Source organism: Pimephales promelas, chromosome 25 (genome assembly GCF_988280905.1).
Source record: "Pimephales promelas chromosome 25, fPimPro1.hap1.1, whole genome shotgun sequence".
Lineage (NCBI taxonomy): Eukaryota > Metazoa > Chordata > Actinopteri > Cypriniformes > Leuciscidae > Pimephales > Pimephales promelas.
Genome location: NC_142793.1, coordinates 14,684,804 through 14,712,569, shown reverse-complemented (window position 1 = coordinate 14,712,569; position 27,766 = coordinate 14,684,804). Strand labels below are relative to the sequence as shown.

General features: G+C 36.8%; 1 protein-coding gene across 2 annotated transcripts in view; it reads right to left on the bottom strand.

The window, feature by feature from the left end:
• Positions 1–27,766, bottom strand: part of agbl1 (AGBL carboxypeptidase 1) — a 222,757-nt gene that overhangs the window by 79,494 nt on the left and 115,497 nt on the right. For both annotated transcript variants that reach the window (XM_089128014.1, XM_089128013.1), the window contains 7 exons: positions 26,354–26,739; positions 21,448–21,531; positions 18,592–18,684; positions 18,024–18,172; positions 15,799–15,886; positions 15,538–15,667; positions 14,253–14,406 (listed from right to left, as the gene is read on the bottom strand). In XM_089128014.1, the coding sequence (XP_088984140.1) occupies positions 14,253–14,406; positions 15,538–15,667; positions 15,799–15,886; positions 18,024–18,172; positions 18,592–18,684; positions 21,448–21,531; positions 26,354–26,739 (1,084 nt within the window). The remainder of the gene's footprint in view (positions 1–14,252; positions 14,407–15,537; positions 15,668–15,798; positions 15,887–18,023; positions 18,173–18,591; positions 18,685–21,447; positions 21,532–26,353; positions 26,740–27,766) is intronic.

The following is a 27,766-nucleotide window of genomic DNA, read 5'->3' as shown; positions in this document are numbered from 1 at the left end:
AACCAGTGGCATGAACTGAGTAGCTTCTCATTTTTAAAACTGGAGAAAGCCACCGAATCAGTGTGACGCTTTGCTGTCAGAACAATAAACGGTAATTAAGGGACGTCAGATTTTCAGTTGACACCTCCCTCGACTCGTTTCATCTGGACAGGCAATTACATCACCTTGCTGAGCAAGTTTACAAAGCCAAAAGAGATGGACAAAGCTTATCAAAAACACATTAAAATTTAATTTAGCTTGACTATTACGGCCCTGGCTGCTGCCCCACATAAGACGGCAGAAGGAGCAACTAATTTGTGTGATTTCGGTATTGATGATTTCATAATGAGTTTCTGCATGGTCTCTGTTTATGCGCTCTTTCACCGGCTCCGTTTCATTTTCTGTATTTAATTGAATCTGAATGCGTCCATACTATTAGGCTGGGGTGATTTTTTTTTTCCTTACTTTTTTGAGCCGTAAAATGAGATAATTCCATTATTGCGGTCTATTGCCATAATAATGAATGGCATATGTTTGTCATGAATAGAAAGTGAATAGTATGGTCTCTGTATGTATGGCTTTACTTCCCACTGTAAAAAAAAAAATATATATATTTTCAAGATTTGTTATCACAACGTTTTTTTCTTTTGTCAAATCAACTTAAAAATTTTTTTTTAGTTGAGATAACTTATTATTTTGAGTTTCTGATGATTAAATGAATCTCCTTCATTGAATGAACTCACTTTTTCCAGTTCAATCAACTTAAAATTTTAAGGCAACCAGGTTACTTACTTTTTTAAGTTAAACCAACAATATATATATATATATATATATATATATTTTTTTTTTTTTTTTTTTACAGTGGGGCGCTCTTGCTTACCGCTCCATGATTTGCTCTATTGCTTTTATAATTTTAATCGCCCTATCGTTTTTATATTATTATATTTTATTTTACTACGTTCTATATAGAACCTTAAAAGGTTCTATCAGCGCTACGTATTTGGAACCCCTAAAAGGTTCTATACAGAACCCTTTTAAGGCTTCAATAAATAAGAACCTTTTGGGTTCTTTGTAACCAGGAAAAAGGTTTTATATGGAACATTTTGGGTTCATTCATTATCATTTGTTTTGTCCTTTTCGGATTAAATATTTCATATTATTGACAAATATCAAGACCCTAAATTGTATTTATGATTGCATGTGAATGATCACAAAATTCAAGATATGGGGGTTAGAAAATGTCTATATTTCTATAATTTTTTTGTAGTTGTAGTGCCATTTCAGTTTTTCTCTTCCAAAAATCAGCATGATTAAAATGTGATATTAAGTTACTACAACAGTTTTATAAACAATAATTTAATTACAACTGCAAAATGTTGCAGAATAATAATAGCCTATAAAGAACCTTTGTGCCAAAAGTGTTCTTTCTTGTCATAGAACCTTTTTTTAGCATAAAAGGTTCTTTGGAGTCGAGTATGTATAGAACCCCAAATGAACCCTTTTTTCTAAGAGTGTATAATTTTTCATTTAGCTTTAGGGTCAATGACAAATAAGCATGGCCTAGATTATGACAAGCAAATGATTTTGAAAAAAGTTAATAAACCTCTTCATATGGAACCTCTAAAAGGAACACGGAAAAACACGAGATGGGAGCAAAAATAATAAAGTCAATCCTTTTTCGTTTTCTCATGTTTCGAGTTTGAGTTCTTTGAGTTCAATCAGTTTGTAAATTACTGTTTATAAATAAGAGTGTCACGTTGTTGACCCTTAAAAAACAATCTGTAAGTTGATTGCGGTGTATGATGCAGTTTAAATGCGGAAAACAACTATACCACACCAAAACATTACAGAGAAAAAGCAGGTGTTTCTAACAAAAGTGTCCTACAGATAAAAAATGCTTGATAAATATCTCATCAGCTTTGTGCACGGCACTCAATTCCCCTCAAGAGCCGGCTGCTTCAGCTCCGCAAAAATAAAAAAAAATAAAAAACAGAGATAATTTAAATTCCAATTCAAGTCGGAATCAGAGACTTGGGGCCCTCAATGCATTCGGCTGATCTCCTGATGATGTCTAGCCTGCAAAGCCTCTGTCCTCTCCACATCTGTCCTTCATCTCTGCCTTCTCACTTTGGTATTCTTGCACATCCGTTTGTCACTACTCTGTCTTACCAATTAAAAACGATTTTGTGCAGTAATCTGTAAACGAATGGGCTTCTTCCATTCTACATCCAACACTGCACAAATACGCTCAAGGAGCTATTCCTGTCCGTCTGTGAAAAGAAACCTCCACATTCCCATTCCATATGTATTTTCGCCTTTATCACACTAATTTAGATGTTCACACAGCTAAATACCCAACCCAATACAATGTTGTGTGCCACACACGCAAATCGAGTGAATAAAGACGTGGGAGTGCTTCGTGAAGCTACGAGAGAATGGAGTCCTTCGTTAGATCTCTTTGCCGCTATACCACACAAGTCAGCCTTCCCACGCTCCCAGTGGGAAAAGTACAGCCCGATCCTTTAAGAGCCGGGATTTCACTCCGTGTGTACGGAGGAGTCTTTGGCACACAGTCTACTTCAACCCAAATGGTATACAGAGAAAGAACAAGAGCAAGAGAAGTGAAAACAGAAAATATAAAGGAAAGGGGAAGATGAGAGGGCAAAACAACTCCCTTTTGTATTTGTGTTTCTCCTGCTGCTTCACGACTATCTGAGCTAACTTACCTCCCACTGACATTGCCTGAAAACATGCTGGTTTATCTCCTTCCTATTTGTGTGCATGTATGTAAATGTGCCAGGGTTTAAATAGCCAGGTTTATGGCACTTAAGGCATTCAAAGGAAAGGCTTTTGAAAGCGGGGTTTATAATACTGCACTTTGTGAAGAAAATAAATACAGGGTTCCTTGATTGCAGTTGATTTCCATAAGGATCCAATAGAGAATGAAATGTTTCCCAGTCCTCAGATTTATAAGAATGTGTAAGTAGCATTCTTAGATTTAGACACAACCTAGACTTACACCTAAAAGCCAGCACTTTCCTGGGGCATACATTCAGTAACGAATGAAGTTGCTGATATTACACGCTTAAAAGGTTCCATAGATGTACAAAAAAAGATGACAAAAAAATTAATCTGGTAGCATTACACACCAGATTTCAATCCAGACATAGACCCAAACAGAGATGCAAATGTAGAACCAGAAATAGTCCCAAACTTAGTTTTTTAAACGTGCAAAACGCAAGTCTCTGAGTTTTTGCAGAACTACGCCCCCTCTGGTGACAAGCGAAACTGCAACCAGAGATGTGCGCGCTCATCACATACGCAAATAACCAAAGGAGCATCAGCCACACACATCTTCTGGTTCAGTCATAATGAGGTAATAAAGTTATAAATCTGAATATGAAAGGAAAAGCATTTGAGTAAATTGCACACTTATGTTTGTATGTGAGGGGGAAACAGGGTGGTATTTAGGGTTGGGTATCGTTTGAATTTGAACGATTCTGATTCCGATTGCGATTCCTTGTTTCGATTCCGGTTCCTAACGATTCTCGATTCTTTTAAGAGGCAGGGTCAAAAAAAGTTTAAAAAATCCATTCTGAAGGAAATACTCCTTCTGTAAAAATACTCCTTTTGTCACAAATTTTGCATTTTGCCGAGATTTCGTTATTTTTAGAAAAATGAAGCCACGCGTTGGATCTCCGACGTAAGGTACTCATGTTCGACTCGCGTGGTTATGCCAACACTTCCGGTAGACGCTTCTTCGGTGTTGTTCAGCGGTTTCTTCTTCCGCTCGGCGGACTGTGAATATCGAAACTAGGAATCGAAATTTTAACTTTAGAACGATTCTGGGAAAAACGAAAAGTCTCGGTTCCAATCGATACTCGATACCCAACCCTAGTGGAATTAAACTTTGGTTTTTGTTTCCATCTCCATGTTGAACTGTTTTATGTGCTTACTGTATCCACTTATGATTGTATCATTATGGAAACACGTTCATGAACAATATAAGTTATTACTTTTGTATAGGATCCGTTTGAGCCATAGAGCAGACCGGAGATCTCTCCATTTGTTGAAAGCCTTTCCGATGTTGACTCTCGTCTTATTCCGATGCCTGGCACTAGACAAAAGTTTTATTTTCTTTGTCTTACGTGGAGTTTGCGTTGCGGTCTGGAATGAACTACAAGCCGGTCTCTTTGAATCCATCTTCTACTTTTGTGGAAAGTTAACTAAAGTTGTGTCGCTCGAGTTGTCTTTTCTGATACGGAGAATGGCGGCGAATACACAAAGCTGCCAGACATAGCCAGTTGAGCGTGAACGCGCATGACATAACGCCAGTCTCAACTTCAAGCCCGAATCCCTCTTATTTATTTTACTGTACAGGATTATAAAGGCAATCGCAGTGATCAGAGAAGGGCTCATTTAAACCATCAGGCAATTGTTTAAGCATGTTTGGGTTAAAAAAAACGGCCATTTTTAACATGATATGTTGCATAATGCACCTTAAAATGTCTTAACCTGTATTACTCAAAAATATAGGCCTTGACTTATTCAATTAAGTTAGTTTTATACACTTTAAAATGCCTGCAGACATAGTCTGCAACATATACAGTATGCTAAAATACAGTACAGCCCAATTTATCAAATTAAGTTTGTAGATTTAGACAATATCCATAGAACCAGATTTAGACACCAACTTGGACCTTGACTCAGACTTTGACTGCATCACTTAAATTATTTGTTAGAATAATACACTTCAGAAGCATCAATAGACATGGGTCTATGTCTAATTTAGGTCAAGAACTTAGTCTAAAATTAAGGCAAACGTTGGAGACTTTTCCTAAATAGCACACACAAAAAAGAGTAACAAATTAAGCTGTTCTATAAAATTTCCATAATATCTATAAAATGTCTGTAAATAAATGTTCATATCTGTCTGCCAGTCATATAATTTTACTTAAATGTGTAATACATTGTCAATCATCAGTGGAGCATACTAACACACTCTTCACTAACATACACACCCAAGGAGAAAAAGTCTACGGCTCTTGATCGTGAAGTACAAAGCCAGCCTTAAGCTATCAAACCCAATCTCTGTAATCCTTTCCTGTATATGCAAATCAGGTCCAATTAGAACATATCAGACTTGTCCATTTGTAATCATGAGATGAATTTGCCCTGCAAAGCTTATGAAAATGCAGCTTTTAATTTAGCCTTTTATTAATTAAAAGTCTTCCATAGGAATCTCACTCGTGCTCATTTCTTGGGTTGTTAATTATCAAGAGTAATCCCGTTTAGCATGACAGTTTTGCCAAAAGCGATCTGCGGGGAGACACTTTCCGCGACAAGAGGATTCACTGTTTTATGTGTCTGTATTTTTTTATGGGGTCATCCTAGTTTTTACAATGAAGGCATCTGTATTTTACAACCATGTTATCTGATTTTATAATTAGACTCATAATCTTTATTTTATGCGTTATGCGTATTTTATGCGATTCATTCTTGTGTATGACATCAACACACCTGTAAGAATAGACGAGGGCTGTTAAGTAAATTATTGAAACGCCAAGAGCTGAGATAAACTAATTTGATAGTAATTGTAAATTGAAGGCAATTTGCTGCGTATTTTATTTATATTAAATATTTTAATTAATATTAAGATATCAATAACATACGTAATCAAAAACACTATATTAAATATTGTATATTTTATTCAAATATTTTACCCTTTAAAGGGATAGTTCAGTTTGAAATTAATTTTTGATATGTTTTAGATTACCTCAAGGGCATCCAAGATGTAGGTGTCTTTGTTTCCACAGTATTTTCAATTTCGATATTTTTGGGTCAAACCGTTGTTGTCTCTCGTTCATGCAGGTATAGGGGGTCCATGTCAAAGAGCATGCAAAGAAGTCCAAATTAAACATGATTTAATGACTCGTAAATGTAAGTACACATTGATGGCCTAAGACACGAAACGAGCGGTTTGTGTGAGAAAACGAACAGTACGAATACGTGGACCCCATATACCTGCATTATATGACTGATAAACAACAACGGTTTGACCGGTTTGTCAAAATTGAAAATACTGTGGAAACAAAGACACCTACATCTTGGATGCCCTTGAAGTAAGCTAAAACATATCAAAAATTAATTTCAAATTGAACTATCCCTTTAACATGACTGCAAGCGCATTGGCTGTAAAATACAAAATGAAGTTATTTTGACTACAGGAAGTACAAAACATTTTCCACTAATGTCTTAAAATGTACTACGTCCAGACTTTCTAGGTTTGGAAATCACACTTTTAAAATTCCATGATATTTTAAAAATGTCAATGAAAATACTACGGAGCCCCCAAGGGACCTTTGCAAAAATTAAAATATACAGACTTTCACGTGCTCACGAGAAACTCACATGCGCACAAGAAACTATCGCATGCTCACGTGAAAGTCTGTATATTTTTATTTTTGCAAAGGTATATAATATTATAATTATAATATATATACATATATATATATATATATATATATATATAAAAAAAAATATATATATATATATAACATTTTCTGGCTAAAATAAAATGGCAGGAAAAAATTAGTTAAGTCATCAAATCAGGTCTCAAATCAGTGTGAAAAATTTACCAGTTCTGAGAGCTGATCATCCAGCCAGCTCTATGAGTTGAAAAAAGGGGTAAAACCGAACAGCGAAGTCATTATCTGTCCTGTTTCTGGATTCTGTCCAGTGGACTGTGGGTGAAATGGGGGTTATGACGTCTATTTGAAGAGACTTCGTGGACATGAAGGACAGAACAATAGAACAGATGACGATGTGAAAAGAGAGAGAAAGAAAGAAACATGTTGGCTGCAGGATGCATGGGGGACAGACAGTTAATGTAGAGTCAAACGCAAGCAGAAAAGTATTGCAAATAGGATTTATCATTCACTGTCAGCAGAAGGCATGGGCAATGTGACTAACAGATAAGAACCTGTATTTCTGTTACACAAGTTTAAGGGGCTTTTCTAAATCGTCAACAGCTAGAAAACATTTATCAAATTTTCATGCCCCAGCCAAATAAATGCATATGTAATTTTAACAATTGCGTCACACATATCTATTTGAATATCGCAGTAGTAGCGAAAATTTTGTATTTAAGAAAAGTGTATTGACTGATCTTCAACTAATTTCTTACTATTTATTAATTTATTCATTTACATGTGAGTCACAGTTTTACAATTCATGGATATTACCCTTTTTATGGGAAGACTGACAATATCAAAACATTCCGTATAACAAAAAGTTTAATTTCTTGCATAGCACCCAGAATGTCCCAAATACATAATAGCAACACATTATAACCTGCCTGTGATATACACCTCAAGGCAACGCACACAAATAACAGTTTGTTAAAATAGTTTTTGTTACGTAACGTGACATCTTTGTTATTTAGGGAGTGCTGCAAGACATTTTAACTGACGCTTATGCAAGAAAGCGCAAAAGTATAAACGTACAGTGTGCTGGTGTTGTTTACAGGTACAGCTAATCAAAGGGATTTGTTTAATTAGAACCCTGTGAAAATCCCTGAGAGTTATGCAAATACACCAACCACAAATTAAGCCGGTTGAATTGCTGCCGCATTAATCCATGTTGTCCTGTTGGTCAGCTACACAACTTTATTAATACACAAAAGCTGATATGTCACATTAACAAGTTCTCATTCCACAACGATGGCCAGACAGTTTCTCTCTTGTACGCACAGAAACAAGCGGTGACCCGCACCACCTTCTAATCACCATTGGCTTATAAAAGCGGCCTAATTTGTTTGTAGGGATTGATGTGGGGCACCGTGATAACAGTTAATCATATCTGAGGCCTATAATTCAATAATGCAGTCAGTGGACGGGGGTTCACAAGTCCTGCATCTGAGAGAAATTGTAAAGTGATTATGAAAATCCCACTATGTGTAGAGGCAAAGCTCGCGGGCTAACGCTGCTAAACCCCAATGTGCTAATTAAAGTGTAATCCTCCGACAGGCAAATGTCAGAGTTTTGTTACCGCATTTTGCCACAGAGAGCAGCCGTATGTGTACAGTTCACAAGTAAATACGTACAGTAAACTCATAAGCGTATGTTCGTTTGAAATTGTCTACATGTCATAGGCCTACTATGAATCAGGTGTCATTTGTTTGTTTGTTTTCGCACAAAAAAGTATTCTCGTCGCTTGATAAACTTATGGTTGAGCCACTGTAGTCACTTGGACTATTTTAATAATGTTTTTATTTACTTTCTGGGCCGGCAAGCTTCAGTTACAATGGAAGCCTATAGAGTGAGACCGCTCTCGGATTAAATAAAAAATATCTTCATTTGTGTTCCGAAAATGAATGAAAGTCTTATGGGGTTGGAACAACATGAGGGTGAGAAATCACTGGCAGAATTTTCATTTTTGGGTGAACTAGCCCTTTAAAGCTACACTGTGAGATTTTTACCCCCATCTAGTGGTGAAAAGGTATATGACCATCCAGAGAATATTAGTTTCTGTTCCTCTCAATTCCGATTTCATTTTAACTCCAACATTAGTAGTCCAAGATTAACAAGGCTTCCAGTTCGACCTCGTCCATGGGTGTTAACTCAAACATAAATGCAAAAGGTGAAGTTTGAATTAATGGGTATGTCCCTCTTTGGCTAATGTACTTTCAAGATGGAGGGGCAACATGGCGACCGACATTAGAACCCCTCACCCGTATGTATTTTCAATGGCATATTATACACTCACAAGAATAAACTGTAAAAAAAAAAAAAAGTATTTAATTTACGGTAGAATACCGGCAGCTGTGGTTGCCAGAAATTAACCGTATAAAATACGGTACTTCACGGTAACAAGATATTTAATTATCTGATATAATGTTAAATTATCAATCGATTGAAATATTAATATCTGTTTTGTACCATTGTAATACACTTACACAATTGTAATGTCCCGCAGGGAATTGTGGGTGTGTCAATTTACGTTTTTTTACTGTAAATTATACAATGAGTTGTTAATTTTCACTTTAAAAACTGTAAAATTAACGGTATTTTAATGTAAAATTACATTAAATTTACCATTAGTTCTATCACAGTTATTTACCGCATATAGTAAAAAAAAGGTTCTGTTAACCAATTAACAGTTTTTCACTGTAGGATTTTTACCGTTAAAGTCTTTTACCGTTAAAATCACGATCATTTTTTATTATTACTTGAACGAATTAAATGTACATTAATGAGCACATATATTTTTTGAAAGAACTAAGTGTTTTTAGCTAAGAATAAACTAAAATAGTTACACAGTGTAGCTTTAATATGTGTGCACTAACTTGGATGGTTTAAACGCAGAGGAAGAATTTGAGTATGGGTTACCATACTTGGCCTTTATGTCACATCACATACATTTTAGGAATAGAATATTAAGAATCATAGTTATTGGAGTTATTTTTTGTAATATATCTTACTGTATATATTAGATACACATCTGTCTTATGGATCGCTTGATAGATAGTCTGATTTATTGACACATCCTCTTCCTGTCGGAGGAGGGTTTTTTTGTATGGATGTTCAGATTAATGAAATGCACTGTGAAGTTTCGGCATGGTGTCAGCTGGGACGACACACTCAGCAGGACGATGACAGATGGATGAGGTGCCCTGCATGTGTGAGTGTGTGTGTGTTTGGGGCTTGATGTTTACGCAGAGCCACGTGAATCTCGCTGGATGCTGTTCACTGCGGTGAGGCTGTGTTCGACTGCTGCTGCGGCTGTCACAACAGTACTGTGTGTCAACTGATGGGGAAGACATTTTCTTCAAATTTGGACAGAACTATACAAGAACTTATTTCTTTTTAAGCAGCGATTTTAAGAAGAATTTGGTTTCAGGTGCACATGTAAACTACAGATTATTTGGTGAAAATATTCCAGCGTACTGATTATATGGCCACTTCTAAGATGCAGCTTTTTTTTTATGACATTTCATCAAAATGTGAATACTTTTTAGATTGTATTGCATTAGATGTAGGGGGAAAATGTCATGAGTCTATATATTACAAGAAAAATAGTCACAATCAAGGGTGCTGGAAGTAGGGGTGCTGCTTTTTTACAGGATTGTAAATGCAAAATGTATTTACATTTATTTATTTTTAACATTAAGTAATTTATTTATTTTATTTCTAACACTTTAAAGGAGAACTCTGGAGCAAAATTAACCCTAATAGTCTAATATAACATTGGTACCTAGTCAACCTTTCTCTGAGATTTGCTTTCATGATAATCGAATCTTTAAAAACTGTTTAGCGTATAACACTGGTATATGGGGGCATGTAATAAGTAAAAAGTAATCGCTAGTTATACCACTAACAAGGCTCAAAATAGCCCTACACTAACACAGTAACATAATGAGGGTCCATACATGCAAAACAAAGCATTGAGAACTTTGTAAGTGTACAGGCCGTTTAATAAGAAGATACTTTATAATGACAGTGCACTTCGCGTACACAGACAGGAGCCATCTTGGAAAACAGTCACGACAAGTCAAACCACGAACGACGTGCCAAGTGAGCTGAACTGTATGAAGTTCAGCGAACTTTTGAAGTGTATGAACGGCGTTCGTGGTTTGACTTGTCGAGACTGTTTTCCAAAGATGGCGCCGTCTTTCTAAAAAAATTCTTATTAAACGGTCTGTATACTTACAAAGTTCTCAATGCTTCGTTTTGCATGTAAGGACCCTCATTATGTAACTGTGTTAGTGTGGGGCTATTTTGAGCCTTGTTAGTGGTATTAACTAGCGATTTCTTTTTACTTATTATATGCCCCCATATACTAGCATTATTCACTAAAACATTATACACTAAAACAGTTTTAGAGATAAAACTCTTTATATTCGATTTTCATGTAAACAAATCTCAGAGAACGGTCGACTAGGTACCGATGCGTAATTAGACCAAAGGTTCATTTTTATTTTTTTTTATTTTATTTTTTTTTTTTTGCTGGAGTTCTCCTTTAAGTGGACAAGTAAAAAAGTATTATTTATATGTCGAATTATGTTTTTCTAAATATACACACAGAGTGTGATGTCATGATATGCTCATTTTAAAAAGTAACTTTCCCCAACACTGTGCTTATTTCTTATGTTGCTTTTACAATTGTTAATCATTGAAGTGTTAAAACAGCAGGACATCTATTCACTAAATATAAGTTCTAGAATAATAATCATCTAAGGGTCCCGAGGCTTTCAAAGGCTAGGATAGGAGTCATATTCAAAGTGCGATGCTGTTAAAACAATATCACAGAGTCTGAATTAAAAATACTGCTAATCATTTCCATGTCACTGATTTCATTAGATAATGAATTCCTAAAGAAAGGCCATATGAGTGCTCTCATAGTGATTTGATTAGACTAGCATAAACAAATGCGCGCACACAGCTCAGGCACAGCTAATAACTGGCCGTCTTTGATCAATGGCACAAGTCTCAAGTTTGCGAGCAGGTCACTATGTTCGGCAGTCTTTGGGAATTGTTAGCAGGTCACTTTGCAGTATGTCGGAGTGTCTTGGGGACTGTCAGCAGTCGGTTGATCAGAACAGGCCGTCCCTCCACCCTCAACCGAGCCAGATGCTCCATGTGGGTCTATGGGGAGAAAGCTGCAGATGTCTCGCCTCCATATTCATCAGGAGACGAGGGTTGGTGAGCACCGTGCTACCCAGAGGAAGTGGCCCACAGCTGGGGCAGCATGTCCCAACGTGTCCCTCTAGGTCTTCCTACAGTCTGAAGCATCTATCTCTGTAGTTTCACCTGCAGCTGACAGTCACACCTGTCAGCTTTAATGCAAGCGTGGGTACGAGTACCGGTTCAAGACTGTAGCCCGCCACCGAACTGCTTTAGCTAGATCCTTCATCAGATATGAACAATCAAATGAGTTCAAAAAAGTGTGCCACTGAAAACTAGGTGGAGGAAACTAATAGAACTACAAACAAAATTCATGAGACCCTGTCTCAAAGGAAAAATGGTTGTTTGAGCGGTCGGATCACAAAGGTTTTGGATCCGGTTTACACCTTAATTTCTATTATAAAGGCAAAAAGACAAATAAGTAAACAAATAACTTTTATAAATTTATAAATAAAATGTTTTATGTGCAGATGCTCCAAGTGCATTAAGGAATACATACATATGTGATGCGATCTGGGAAAACCCGTTGGATGTTGTGCTTTTCAGTAAAGTCTAAAAATGGATTGAATGTCAGTTTATTGTCAAATTTGGGTTTTCAATAAATTATTATTCTATAACATCTTGTTTATCATCTCTGAATATATCTTGAGGGCAATTCACAAGATTTGTGCAGAAAAAGTGCGATTTATAGTGGCGAGCTGAAAAAACGTGTCATTCTCTTTAAGAACACGCATGGTGCGAATAAAACAAACAAAAAAACGGCCATTTAGTTCTCCCCCTCTTAACAACTACAAAGACAGTTTCGCCAATCAAAAAAAACCACATAACAGAATAAAGGTCCCGCCAGTCCTGTGTAAACTACAATGGCACGCAAGTTTTTATTTAGTTGTTTTTATCCAGCGTTATTATCGTGTGGTGTGATGCGGAGCACAAGAGAACAACAGAGTTTAAAGCTGCTTGTTTAAAAGATCTTGCTCGCCTCTCAATCGTCCAATTTCAAAACAGTTTTCACAGGATGAATTTTGAGTTTGTAAGCTTTCGAATGATACCTAATCTATGATGATTACTAAAATATGTGATATAAGGCTATAAAAAAGAAGCGTCAGTCATCCCGCTAGCAGGACATGAATTTCATTTCTGAAAATCACAGCGATCAGCCGACTTCAGATAATCATAACTTTTATTATAGACAAACAATAAAATAAACAAAAACAGCTTTAACCCAGCTTTAATATGATCACAAAACCTGTTATATGTTAAATTTTTACCATGTGGTGGGTTTTCCCAGATATAATAGGCAGTGTTGTGCCTGAATGCGTTAAATGAACAGTTCATGATAGTGATAGTTCATGAATGGGTTCACATTTTGGGCGAACGTGAACTGAACGTACTGTATTACTGCCTAATTAATGGTACTGTGAATTCGTTCATTCTGGTGTCTGTGAATGCCCGCTGTCTGTTTAACTTCGTACAATAGGGTGCCAGATTTCTATAGAGCCTTCCAGGCGAAAACCCGGCTAAAACGCCTTAATATGCGGAAAAAACACCCAATCTGGCAACACAAGACACCAGTGTTGCACCCAAAGAGGCACAAAATCATTTTCACTGACCCTTGACTGTTCCAAGCTGGTGGAATGACCTGCCTAACTCAACCCGAGCTGTTGAGTCTTTAGTCATTTTCAAGAAACTGCTGAAGACGCATCTTTTTCGCCAACACTTGACCCATTAATAAGGGATACTCCACTTTTTTTGGAAATAGGCTCATTTTACAACTCCCTCAGAGTTAAACAGTTGAGTTTTACCGTTTTCGAATCCATTCAGCCAATTTTCTGATATTTAGAAGAATATCTGTAACCAGACAGTTTCTGGTCTCATTGACTTCCATAGTATATTTTTTTTCCTTCTATGGAAGTCAATGAGACCAGAAACTGTCTGGTTACTGATATTCTTCTAAATATCAGAAAATCGGCTGAATGGATTCGAAAAAAGGTAAAACTGAACTGTAAACTTTAAAATGAGCCTATTTCCAAAAAAGTGGAGTATCCCTTTAATATTCTATATATATAAAAAAGAAATGCTACATGTGCAGTGCTAGACTAACTGGAACTAGTCACAGCGCTTGCATATTGTTGCCCTGTGGTTGGTTTGATTGTTTCTATTGCTCTCCTAATTTGTAAGTCACTTTGAAAAAAGCGTCTGCTAAAAGATTAAATGTAAATGTAATTGCCTTTAAAGCGACTACCAACAAGAAAGAGTCAACCTGACTTCCTCTAAATCCATATGTGCCCTCCTAGTTCTACTAACTTTTGTCCCCTGGAATAACATAAGACTCAGGTAGTGAGTCACGCACTGTCATCCCATCTAATGGTGTCCTCCACACATACATCCACCCACCCAAACACCACACACACAAACACACACTGATGCTCCTCAACTCCTCCTCTGACAGGAGGCGTCAAAGCTCAGATATCCTACAGACTGCATGAGCACACACACACACACACACACACTCCTTCAGCTTAGCACACAGGTGTGTTGACACACAAGAGCATAAATCTGACTCATTGCGAGTTTTACTGTCAGACTTACGCAGCTGGTGCAGATGTTTCCAGGCTCTGGAAGTGGGACAGGCAGTGATCGTGACTAAGGAGCAGGAGTTCCCCGCCAGCGTGTCACAGAGGTTTTGTTGCCTGAAGAAAACTTTCTGTGGGTTGACTGACTTCTCCAACATCTTCAAATGGGTCTAGAGAACAATTTCAAAAACATTGTAGTCATTAGCAATTATGACTACTGATGCATCGAATTTACGATGTATAAATATATCAGTTTAAGAGGGCTGAAATCATTGACTGTGATGGTGACATTTAATAAACGCTCCTCCGATGGCGTGTTTTGACTGTGCCAGTGTCTATTTCATGCACACAATGTAGACAAGCTACAACAGGTAAGCATGTCACCTGTCTGAACACCATGACTAGGTTGACAATAATGATTTCTTTACAAAATTGTTTTTAAATCTTTTAGTCAACGCACTTTTTAGCTGATGATGAGAGATCATAACATCACTTAACATTATTTGTATAGAGCCTATAATACAACAATCGCAATAAGTTTTTCAAAAGGCAGAGCGTCTTTTACCTTTTATAAGTCAATTTTATAACTAAATTAAAACAAATGATTTTTTGACATGTGACAGATCGGTGTAACCTCCTCAGCACATGAACCAATCATCTGTTCCTATAGTTATTGTTGTTGAAATAACCTCTAGTTATCCCCCTGGGGACCAAGGGCTATTTGGGGTCCTTGGGATGTTTTTACATGCACTGACATTCGTGCTTTTTTCAGTTATGTATAAACATGTTAATGGCAAAGGTGTAAATTCACTCTATTTAACGCAAACAGGGCTACCATAATATGTGAACAACATGTATGTACATGTTTGTATTTTTAAGAGAATAAGAGCATGAAATAAACATCTGAAGATATTTACTGAAATGTAATCACTCAATCAGTGTTCCAACCACGGAGAGACGTCAATAAAACTGATTGGTAATAATGTCTCGTATTGTTTACATACCTCAGAAAAGCCATTCAATGTCCATAAAGTGAGTCAACTAGACAAAATGACTCATTTTGCTTAATATATATGCACTATATTATATTTTCATCATATTTTTATTTGTGAGTGGTCGTAATTATTTAATGTATGTTTGAATAAATATCAGCCAGCGTTTATATGTTTACATTTATATGCGTACATCAGTTTCCGGGTTGGGTTCCATTTGTGTGAATTACTAATTTAGACCAGGGATTATTATTATCTCCATAGAGGAAACATATTTATATATCATACAAAGTGAGTGATTCCAAACACCTGAAGGGTGGTGTACGTGTAAGGGTAGTGGTAAGCCAAGTAGCACACATCATCATCATGGCGAAAGGTCACCGTGAAGGTCAGGGTGTAGAAAGAACATTTTGGACCTCTCCTAGGGCAGAAATGATTTCTGTGGAAGTCAAAAGCACAATTAGACGCTGCACTAGCAGTATATTGAGTAAAGAATAGATTTCATATTTTTTTTTTAAAGTACAATAGTGAAGGGTTAAATGGGAAGAACTGAGGCAAAATGCAAATAACCTGTAATAGCAGATTTCAGAGCCTGATCGCACCCAGTGTGGTCTGCCCTCCAGAGCCTCTCTCACAGAATACAGCACAGGCTGCATGCCTGAAACAACACAGAACCATCATACAGTAATGAACCATGTCAATCAGTCCATTTTTTAAAGGTCATTCTTTAATTGCTAAACATGCAGAGATTATAAAAGTGGATGTTTTTTGTGTTGCCAATTACCAAATCAAATACTTAAAAAAAAATGTAAAAATGTCTATCAGTCATATAATGGAGGTACCTGTATATGGGGTCCATCTCTAAAAGCATGCACAGAGAAGTCCAAATTAAACATGATTCAATGACTCATAAATGTAAGTACACATTGATGGCCTAAGACACGAAACGAGCGGTTTGTGTGAGAAAACGAATAGTTTTTATATAGATTTTACCTCTTGTTACCACAGAAATCTGAGGGCGCAGGCGCTTTGTGGCTGTGGTTACACGAGGTAAAAACGATATAAATACTGTTCGTTTTCTCACACAAACCGCTCGTTTCGTGTCTTAGTCCATCAACATGTACTTACATTTGCGAGTCATTAAATCTTCTTTAATTTGGACTTCTCTGTGCATGCTCATTGAGGTGGACCCCATAGACCTCCATTATATGACTGATAGTCATGAACGGTTTGACTTATCACATAAATATCACATCTTCACCTACATCTTAGATGCCCTTGAGGTAAGCTAAAACATATAAAAAATTAATTTCCAAGTGAACTATCCCTTTAATTTCAATCAAAATACTTAAATCAAAAGCTAAAATCACCAAAAACCGTTATATACAAACAGCAGTTATATTTAATTAAATAAATTAAAAAAAAGCTAACCAGCTCTTCCAATTGTAAGGCAAGGCATTCCTTTCAAATAACCAACATGCTAAACATGCAACTTCCCCAAATCACTGCCTCCCTGAAGAAGAGATGTTGACAGAATTCCCTGAAATGCATTCTCTCAAAGTAGATGTTTGTTGGGAGTAAGTTTTACTCAAACTCAAATAAGGTCAAAAGTAAAGGACATCTCATTTAATATAGAGGCATAAAACACCGACTTCTGGCCAGCAGGAGTCTTTTAAAATGCCCTGCTGCACACCAAAATGAAGAAAATGCAGTCAAGGGCCATTGAAAACGCTTTATGGGGGGAGGAACTTTAGAAATGTCGGAGCATTGTATTTTTCGGGGAATATACGGCTAGTGTCAGATTAAAGAGCTGCTCAGTCCCACCGCTGTGTCTGAGAGCAATGTGAGCCTAAGATAAGATTTAACTGTTACCACTGTGGCATCTTCTTAAGCTCTGTGTGCTGTATTTCTTTTGAGGAGAGGGATGTCAAAATCAGTGCCATCTACAACAATCGTAGAATATACAACCTAGTATGCGGCATTAAAAACAGCTCTGATAACCCTCACCTGGTCCACATAATAAACAAAACATTATTTGGGCAAGACATTCCTGGATCAACTTGTGGTGATTTGAGGAGATCATGTTTCTACCACAAAATATACATAGTATAGATAGTTGTGTCCCAAAATTTTATATTAAAAAAAGTGTACCTTTGACTAAAGTTTGCATAATCATGTGTTGTTTATTAAGATACTTTTATCGTTTTTTTTTTTTTGTATTTAACATTTTTATTTTAATTTAGTTCAAGTTTTAAAAATGTTGTTGTGTTTTTGTCACTTATTAATTTTTTTTAATATCTCTGTAGTTTTTAGAAATAGTACTAAAGTAATAGTTTGAGTTTTAGTTTATTATAACCCTGGTTTTAAAATAGGGCTGTCAAACGATTAATTGTGATTAATTGGATCCAAAATAAAAGTTTGTGTTTACGTAATATATGTGTGTGCACTGTGTATAATTATTTTGTATATATATATAAATACATACACATGCATGTATATATTTAAGAAAAAATATTATTTATATATAAAATATTTATAAATTATATATAAATCTATATACATGAAAATATTTCTTAAATATATACAAGCATGTGTGTGTATTTATATATAAAATAATTATACACAGTGCACTCACATATATTACGTAAACACAAACTTTTATTTTGGATGCGATTAATCGCGATTAATCATTTGACAGCCCTATTTCTAAATCAACATAATGCTGATCAAGGAATAAGATATACTACTTGTGTAAACCATATGGCTCCATGGTAGTCGCTAACATAATGGCTTACCGTAGTTATACTGGCTGTTTCCTTTCTCACAATTGATGATGTTAAAACGATAAGGCACGCTGGCCACCATGCCACTGACTTCAAAATAGAACCACTGAGAGTGTGCAGAGGAGTTGACATCAGCATTGAGAATCAAATCATATTCATGACTGCGAAAGATAGACAGACAGGAGAAAATCAGACAAAGTGGGTGTAAGAGAGAATAGGAGAGAAGTAATGAGAGAGAGAGAGACTAAGAAATGTGTTGCGTAAACGACAGAGAGAATCCTCTCTCTCTCCGTCCCTATCTGTTGTTACGCCGCCACATTTCATTTGGAAAAATATAACGTCGGCTCTTTTATTTAAGCGTATCGGAACTGCTCTGTAGACAGCGTCTTTGATTTGATCTTGCGTTGCGTTGACGAGACAAGCTTGCTGAAAGAGTGGAAACATAAGAATGAGGGAGAGAGACTATGATTGCAAACGCACTACAAATGAGGCCCAAGGGCACTCGCCGCGCTCTCTGCAGTACATGTTTGCACGTCTGTGTGCTTGTGTACGTGCACTGTATTGTAATGCAGAGACTCACCTGCGGACTTGAATGACTTTTCGCAGGTTCCCACTCTCGAATTTGGAGAAAAATCGAAGGGAACTGGGACACATGTCAGTGGAACACTGTGGACTGAAGAAAGAAAGAAAGAAAGAAAGAAAGAAAGAAAGAAAGAAAGAAAGAAAGAAAGAAAGAAAGAAAGAAAGAAAGAAAGAAAGAAAGAAAGAAAGAAAGAAAGAAAGAAAGAAAGAAAGAAAGAAAGAAAGAAAGAAGAGAAGAGAAGAGAAGAGAAGAGAAGGAAGGAAGGAAGGAAGGAAGAAAGGAAGGAAGGAAAGGAGGAAGGAAGGAAGGAAGAAAGAATGAACGAAGGACAGAAAATACAGAAAAGACAGGAAGGAAGGGAATGAGGAAAAGAGAAAGGCAGGGAGGAAATATAAGAAATTAAAAAAAAGAATGGACAAAAGAAATACAGACAGAAAGAGAAAGATGTAGTAAGGAAGGCAGGAAAGATAAAATTAGAATAAAGGAAGGAAAAGAAAAACAAGGAAGGAAAACAGAAATACAATAAAGAAGAACAGAATTAATGTAGGTATTAAGGAAGGAAGGAAGGATATAAGGAAGGAAGGAAGGAAGGATCAAAAATAAAGGAAGCAAAAAGGTAATACAGGATGGAAGGAAAGGGAAAAGATGGGAAGTAAGCAAAGAAGAAGCAGAGAGAAAGACAGGAAGAAGACAGAATGAACATAAAAAAGGATGGAACCAAAGACATAAAGGAAGGAAAAAAAGAAAAAAAGAAAGACAAGATAAAACAAATTGAACAGGAAGGAAGGAAGTAAGGAAGTAAGGAAGGAAGGAAGGAAGGAAGGAAGGAAGGAAGGAAGGAAGGAAGGAAGGAAGGAAGGAAGGAAGGAAGGAAGGAAGGAAGGAAGGAAGGAAGGAAGGAAAGAAGGAAGGAAGGAAGGAAGGATAAAAAATAAAGGAAGCAAAAAGGTAATACAGGATGGAAGGAAAGGGAAAAGATGGGAAGTAAGCAAAGAAGAAGCAGAGAGAAAAACAGGAAGAAGACAGAATGAACATAAAAAAGGATGGAACCAAAGACATAAAGGAAGGAAAAAAATAAAAAAGAAAGACAAGATAAAACAAATTGAACAGGAAGGAAGGAAGGAAGGAAGGAAGGAAGGAAGGAAAGAGGAAAGGTAGGAGGAACAAAGAGAAAATGTAAAGACAGGAAGGAAGGAGTGACAGATTTAAAATAGAAGGGAAGTAAATCAAAGAAAGACAATGGCAGAAAAAAGAAGAGGGAAATAGGTTGAAGGAAATGAACAGAAAGGGAAGGAAGGGGGGTTAAAGGAAGTAAAAAGAAAAAGACATGAATGAAGGACAGAAAGAAGAAAAGGTGAAAGAAAAGAGAAAGAAATGGACAAATTAAATGAATTGGAGAAGTCTGATAAACAGAAGAGCACGCATAGAAGAACAGATGAAAGAAAGAGAGACACATTTTTGGGCAGCTGTGCTGATTGAGCATGTTACACTCCACCATATTGTCACATTAGCTTAACAAACAAGTGAATTATCACCATACTTATCCCAGATATTGATTCACAGGCAACTATAGTTCTTGCTAAATCATTCATTCTACACCTTTTGCATCAATACATTCCAGTCATGCTGCAAACGACAAGTAAAATCACAGCAGAACGCTGTCCACATGATGGAGGCACACGGCTCAGATAACACAACACTGTTCGTTATTGCTAACCCACAAACTACATGACGGTAAACAGCAGCTGCAGACGACAAGCTGTCCGTCAGCATCTGAGCTGGCAGAGAGACACTGTCCATTCAAGGGTTTATCACCCAGAATGCCCCTGACACACACGGTCACGTCAAACCAAGCTTGACTGGATAAACACACACACACACACAAGGGGTCTAATTCATGAAACACGAGCAGAACGAATTTTTGTGTAAATTGTGTGTAAAGGGGTTCTAGCATAAATTTTCGGAGTCATTAAAATGTTCGTATTTTCCAAATGTTAGTTGGTACGCAAGAAATCTACACCTGCTCCCAGCCACGTGTAAATGGTGCGCTTAGCATCCGAACGTTTTGCTCATTAAGGCTGCATTTTAATTCATCTTAATCGGGTACATATTTAAACAGCATTTTGAAAAAAATATTATATAGTAATTACATACGTTTTTTCTTTTTACTTTTATTATGAGAGCCTAATAGCAGATCTGGTGATGAATGGCGGTCCTTCTCCAGTTTAAATACGATTTTTCCAAAGTGAATTAGTGTTTTTTTTGCTGTCAAGCTTAATGTTGAACCATTTTCTTCTCACTTCTGGGACTGTTCGATTGACAGATGAAACTCCATTAACTGCATCTGTATGCTGCCAAGCTTCCTTTTTTAGCACCTCGTACGCCACTATGTACGCTTGAAAATAAAATATGGCGTTTTGAATGAACTTCTGATAATAAAACTTCAATTTCTGCATCTGAGAAATCTTACTTTTCCTTTCGCATTCATGTTATTATATGCCTATATATAGATGTCAGTCGGATATAATGGGCGGGATTTATGCTAATTGACAATGAACGTGCAGTCCCATTTACGACTGGTTGGAATTCATTAACAGACACATTTCACTATCACATCTGACGTTTACGAAGTATTTGTGAATCAGGAGAAGAGTTTTCAGGAAGGTCTCTTTATGCCCAAATCACTCTCGTTTTTACTCGTATATTTACGAACGTTTCATGAATGAGACAAAATGTGAGGATAAAGGAACTAGCCAATCTCAAATAAGACAGCACCTAGAAATGTATTTCTACCACAATTACCCTTTTCAAATCTCTATTGTAATTGTTTCAATTAGAAAGAAGAAGTGTTACCTGGGATCGTCTATGTCGAAAACAACCTTGTTGATGATGTCCTCTGGACAGATGAGACGCTGAATGTCTTCAAAAACTTTCCTCCTAAAAAAAAAAAGATTTGAAATCAGTGACTGATTTCCAAGTGTAGATTTCCAAAAGTTCATTTATTTCATTAATTCAACTAAAAGGGTTAAACTAATATATTACATAGACTCATTACATGTAAAGTGAGATATTTCAAGCCTTTATTTGTTATAATTTTGATGATTATGGCTTACCGCTTATGAAAACCCCAAATTCAAAATTACAATATTGTTAAAAGGTTTGCATAAGCGATAAGCCATAATCATCAAAATTATAACAAATAAAGGCTTGAAATATCTCACTTTACATGTAATGAGTCTATTTAATATATTAGTTTCACCTTTGAAAATTTTGATTTCTCAGTTCATCACCCCTTTAAATAAAAGCAGCCCATATGTCAAATGACTTGAGTGCTATTAGCTGTATTATAATATTCTATCATTCTATAATATTTGGTTTGTGAATAAATCACCATTTTGATTCAATTCTTTTTGATTAATTCAATTCTCAAGACTGGCCGGAACATGGCATGCCTAAAGCAGTGATAATGGCGGGTCGTTCTCAATTCTGTGGATGATGCAATTTCCAAATCAAATCTATGATGCCTCCTCTTTTTGCACTGTATTATGCTAATTGGCAAATTTTCTTGGTTGTTTGTGTGCATTATTTCTTTGTCGCAGATAAACAACCATAATAAGACCTTTCTCTCGATGCGAATGAGGAAAATGCGAGAGAAAGAAAAAACTATCTGTGTGGACTTTTCAATGCCCAAAGCAAATTTCAGATGATAATGGGGCAGAATGAATGAGCAAAAACAAAGTTAACAGTCCGCCGTAACCAGCAATAAACTGGGTGCGCTCTCATCAAGTTGTTTACTTCAAGGAAAGAACAATACGACATAAAACAAGCATTCTGTCCTTCATTATGTTAAATTGTTAAAGGTTCAAAATAAACCTAAAAAAAAGTCATTTTCCTGCAACTTTTGTCAAAATGGGTCAGACATGTCAAATGTGTTTTAAATAACAAACATTTTAAGATGTCAAATTCAACTGCAAATGTTTTAGACTTGTGTGGAATTAAACTTATCAACTATTTAAAAAAAAAAATGTCTGACACTTTCTTCCTAAAACTCCAAAAGTGACTATGTTTGAGGTTAAAATGACACCAATAGAACCATATAAACTTATCTTACCCTTGAGGAAACACAATAAACTACAGAAATGACTGAAATAAATGTATATTCCGTTTAATCTCCCCCTTGCACATTGAAGAAAGTTTTCAGCAAAAACAAGTTTTCCGAAGGGGGCTTCCATAATTAGATAGCCTATAGATTTAAGTGCTTTTCCTCACTAGAGAAGAGTTTGGGTGTTTGAGAGCAAAGCAGTCAGCGAGAGCAAAAAGACTCACTTAAGGCAAGAGAGTATAACTCGGAGAGAAGATATTTTAATGGGTTTCATTTCTACTTACAGTGAGTTTAATGACTCAGTGTCAATGTTTACAATCATCTGCATAAGGCGATGTGCAAGTAAAGACGGAGAATGGGCTTTAAAATGTGTCCACGTGATCTGATTTAGACAAATTAGCCTATAAATGAAGTTACATATCTCCATCCTTTTCTTTTTCTGGCAATCTCAAGAACATCCAAACGTATAAGGTTAAAAACAGCTGCATTATGGAACACAGAACTTGTGCAAAAACCCACAACAAAAACTAAAAGTACAAATTACGGCATCTTTGGGGAGTTGTTTTGAAAGCGCCTTTATGGAACCAAACATCTTTTTGTTGTTTTTCATGAATGCTTTTCGTAGTCTGTAATGGCACAGCTTTTACAGGCAAACAAAACACTAGAGTATAATTCTCCTCCATTCCCCAGATATGTTTCTCAAAGCGACTGTCTCTTTAAATCTTTTAATATTGAATACTAAATGTGATCACTGGTGAATGGAGAGCTCCTTCATGTTGAAACGGGATTGTTTTTGCAATACAGACTTCCATAGTTGATCAGAAGAAGAATGCTGTGACATACAGCAGGGGAAAATACAGCTAGAAATTAACTAACCTAATAGAAAACACTTTTGCATATGTTTTTGTTATCTGTGATGTCTTAATGGGTGAGTGCCTGAATCATTGGCTCACTCGATTCGTTAAAAGATGTGGATTCATACAGTAATGAAACACCACTGTCTCTTGCTCAGATGCACCTCAGTTTGGAACACACATATATATATATATATATATATATGTGTATACAGACAGTTGTAATCAAAATTATTCAACCCCCATTGCAAATCAGGTTTATTGGCAAAAGATTTTTAGATTTTCAGTAAGTAATTGAAATGGTTCAACACAACAAATGTTTCAAGTGGTTTCCCCAAATTCAACTTCAAAAGGCAACTTTTAATGACTTGATGACTTGAATGAAGGCACTCAGAGTTCCCAGAGACACCGTTGGAAGCTTGGTTCGCAAGGAACAGTGGTTACACTACATGAATGGGGCTTAGAAAGGAAGCTATGAATGGCTGCAACCAGATTTCTGAGAAGGCAAGTCCAGAAAAGCCTTTGGGTGGCTGCAAAAGTCCTGCAGCAAGACTTTCAAGGTTTCAGCTGCACAGTAAGGTGTGTACTAAACGCATGGCAGAACTCCAAGACGTACACCATTACTGACCCAAAAGCACAAGAAAAGTCAGCTCCAATTTGCTCAAAATCATATAAATAAGCTACAGAAGTTCTGTGGAGCGATGAAAGAAAACTGGAACTTTTCGGCTCTATGGACCAGCGGTGTGTCTGGAAGACGAAGAATGAAGCATATGCTGAAAAGAACACTCTGCCTACAGTTATAAGCATTATTAAGCATGGTATTAAGCATTATTAAGTATTAAGCATGGTAACCACTTTAAACATTTGAGCTATTTCAATTACTTTTGTTTTATTTGTTCATTGCAAATAGCTGAGTCTGTACATTTTGCCAATAAACCTGATTTGCAATGGGGGTTGAAGAATTTCAATTACAACTGTATGTGAGTGTGGGTATATATATAAAGGGTGTCACAATTTCGATTTTAAATCTAAATCGATCTAAATTAAATCACAATCTCGAATATCGAATAAAAAAAATGGAATCGTCGATGCTGTCACGTCCTTTCGGCTTGCCAAGCGGAAAAAAAACCACACGTGTTGAAGTGCTGTGAGTCTATCGGCAACCTCCTCTAACTTAGCTACAGCCATTCAAAAGATAGCATGGCAACTGCAGATGCACAGAACCATCGACAGAACCCCCTCCTCTTTCCTTGAAGTTGCAGGTGTGGGCTTTTTTTTTTTTTTTTTTTTTCCAGTGAGTTCTGTTGACGAATGTTCGTGCTTTAAAAAGGCCACAGTTTGCAGACATCTCAAGTCTCGCGAGAATTGAATCGAACCGTGGCCTTAGAATCGAAAATGTAATCGAATCGAGGATTTGGAGAATCGGGACACCCCTATATATATATATATATATATATATATATATATATATTAATTCAACAAATTTTTCATAATTCACAATTAAAATTTAAATAAGACAATACATTTGTAAAGATGGTAACAAACGTAACATTAGTATAATATAAACTATTTCTTAACATCTTATACAAGCAGAACATTTTACCAATGTATTCTTTATTTTGATTTTCTTTTCGTTTTTTTTTTTTATATATATATAAACATAGCACAAAAATAACGCTTGAATTTTCCTTTTTAACTAAAGTAATATTAAAGTGGTCATGAACTGGCTTTTAAAATTTTATTATATTGTTGTCTGAGGTCAACTTATGACGTTCGCTTGGTTTCTGCATTCAAAAACATCAAAATGAATAAGTAATAGGCTATTTTGTACCCAAGTTGTGAGCCTTCCTGAAAAACGTTTGGTTTTTATGGGCGTGTCGCACTGAAGACTTGGAAATAAACGCCCACTCTGCTGTGAGTGGATAACAGTTTTGCATATTTTAATGAGTTTAACGCACCCGTCGGTGTACGTAGGGGAAAACGTCCAATGTTGTCAAATGACAACATTTGGACAAATAGCAGTCCGTTTGTTGCACAATTCCTGTCAGATCCAATATAGACGGCACAGCACGTTCTTCACTCTTAATCGTCTGCAAATCCAGTCTTGTTTACAAAACAATCCTCAGTGAAATGAAGCGATCAGACGACGATGTTTTACCCTCATCAGCTGGAACATCATTAAAAATAAATTTTATCCATGAAGTCCTATTGGAATCCAGAGGAAGCTTATGCAGCGACTGTCTTCTTCAACCAGGCGCTGCACAATATTCTGTATTGCTAGGTAGAACGATCCGGTTTGTCATCACGAGGTTAGGCGTATGTTAGGCTACTTAGCTATGCGTGTAATGCGCGAATCGGTGGGCGGGGCTAAACCGTCCGTGTTGAAGTAGGCGTTGATCTTCTTCTGCGGGGGTGGTGTTTTAACCCCTTCGACGAAATAGTTTCCCACTTTTAAAAACGAGTCGTTTTCACAGGCTGGTGTCAATAAAAGCTTTTATTGGACTAAGAAGGACGTTTTCAGTTCTGAAACTTACAGGATATTCTTATAATATGATGACCTCTTAGATGTCAAAAGCTCAAGGAAAATTTTGATTTCTCAGTTCATCACCCCTTTTAATAATACTTCATATTTTTGGGTCAGTGCGTTTACTATGCAAGACCTTTTGTTCATTTTGCAAGGGAATATTTTTTTGGAACCATGTTGGGTTGCCACTTGTGAACCAGTTGAGAATATGGACGGATGATTCATTATCTCTTTTCCTATGTGTGGGACATAATTAAAGTGAAAGATTTAAATTCTCACCTCTGCACACGTGGTGATCTTTTAGCCATGGGTTCTTGCTCTTGAGGAGGCAGGTGTCCCCAGAAGTCAGGGAAGGCTAGGATGGAGTATCCAGCAACAGACTTGGTACTGGCTGCTGTGGCGGCGTAGAGATGTGGATTATGGTTGGGAATGCAAGTCCCGTACTTCTCCAAAAGCCTGTCCACCATGCTGGAGTGGCCTTCCTGGCCTTTCCTGGAGCAGCTGAGGTAATGTTTATGGAAGTCTCTCGTCTGGAGGTGATTTTCTTCTTGGTCGGAGAGCGACGGGGAGTCTCCCTGGTCACTTGCCGTCTTGTTGTCCAAGTCCCTGTCCAGAGCGCCGTCATCATCTGAGCTTTCCTCGACTTCTGAGCTGGAGTCCAAATCCTAGAAGACATGATTTCCCAACTGTTAGAAAGAAGCTGCAATGTTGATATTCATGGGGGGAAATATCAAGAGCATCCACAGATGTCAGCTCTTTATACTTGTGGCCACATCAGCAACTCTTAAATCAAAAGTGTAAGAGAACACAGCAAAAAGGAGACAAAGAGAGATTACAGTAAACATCACCCACAAGATATCCTGTTTTCCCCATGGCACCGCCAACCACACAGTAACGCAGAATAACAACCCCAAAAAAAAAATCTCTAGAGGAAATAAAAGGGTTTTTTGAGAGAATATTGAGGGAGGAAAGCCAAAAAAAAGGGTAAGGAATTGTTTTGAGGATGCAGAGTGGTGCACATCACTTCCAGCTTTCTATTGACTTCAAAAGGGTGATACTGACAGCAAATAGGGTCGTCCAATTACAGTCTTTGACAGGCATAAAATGAACTGTATCAAAATAGCCAAGGGCACTAGCTGCTTTTAGAGCAACCAAATAACAATTTAAGCTCACGCCTCATACATTTCCATAAATTTAGCGAGAAAAAGGCACGTGGTCCAAATCCCTGGCTCATCCCAAAGGTGAACATGAAATGTCCAAGACACACTACAGATATGATGTGATGACTGGTGGAAATTCCAGCAGACATCGTGCCGATAAAAGCCTACATCATCTGCGTTCATCTCCCTATAGAAGATCTTTGAGTTCTGAACGGCATCCCACGTTCCATCAGTTGCTCTGATCTTTGGCACAGTTCACATAAACTTTATACCATCAAAGTGAATTTGTTAGATACACTTTAGTACTGCACCCTCTGCTATATCATTGCATTTAAATTTCACTTTTTCCCCAGCCTCACACTTCTAAAAATGTGTGTAAACACAAAAACTCCTCAACTTCCATGAATACCAATAGGATGCATTAATATAAATGAACCCTTGCCGTATAAAAAAGTCTCGGGTTTGAGGCTGCATATTGCATCTCAGGGGGGCCTTGCTTTGTCATATTCGTTTTTTTTCAAAACCACAAATA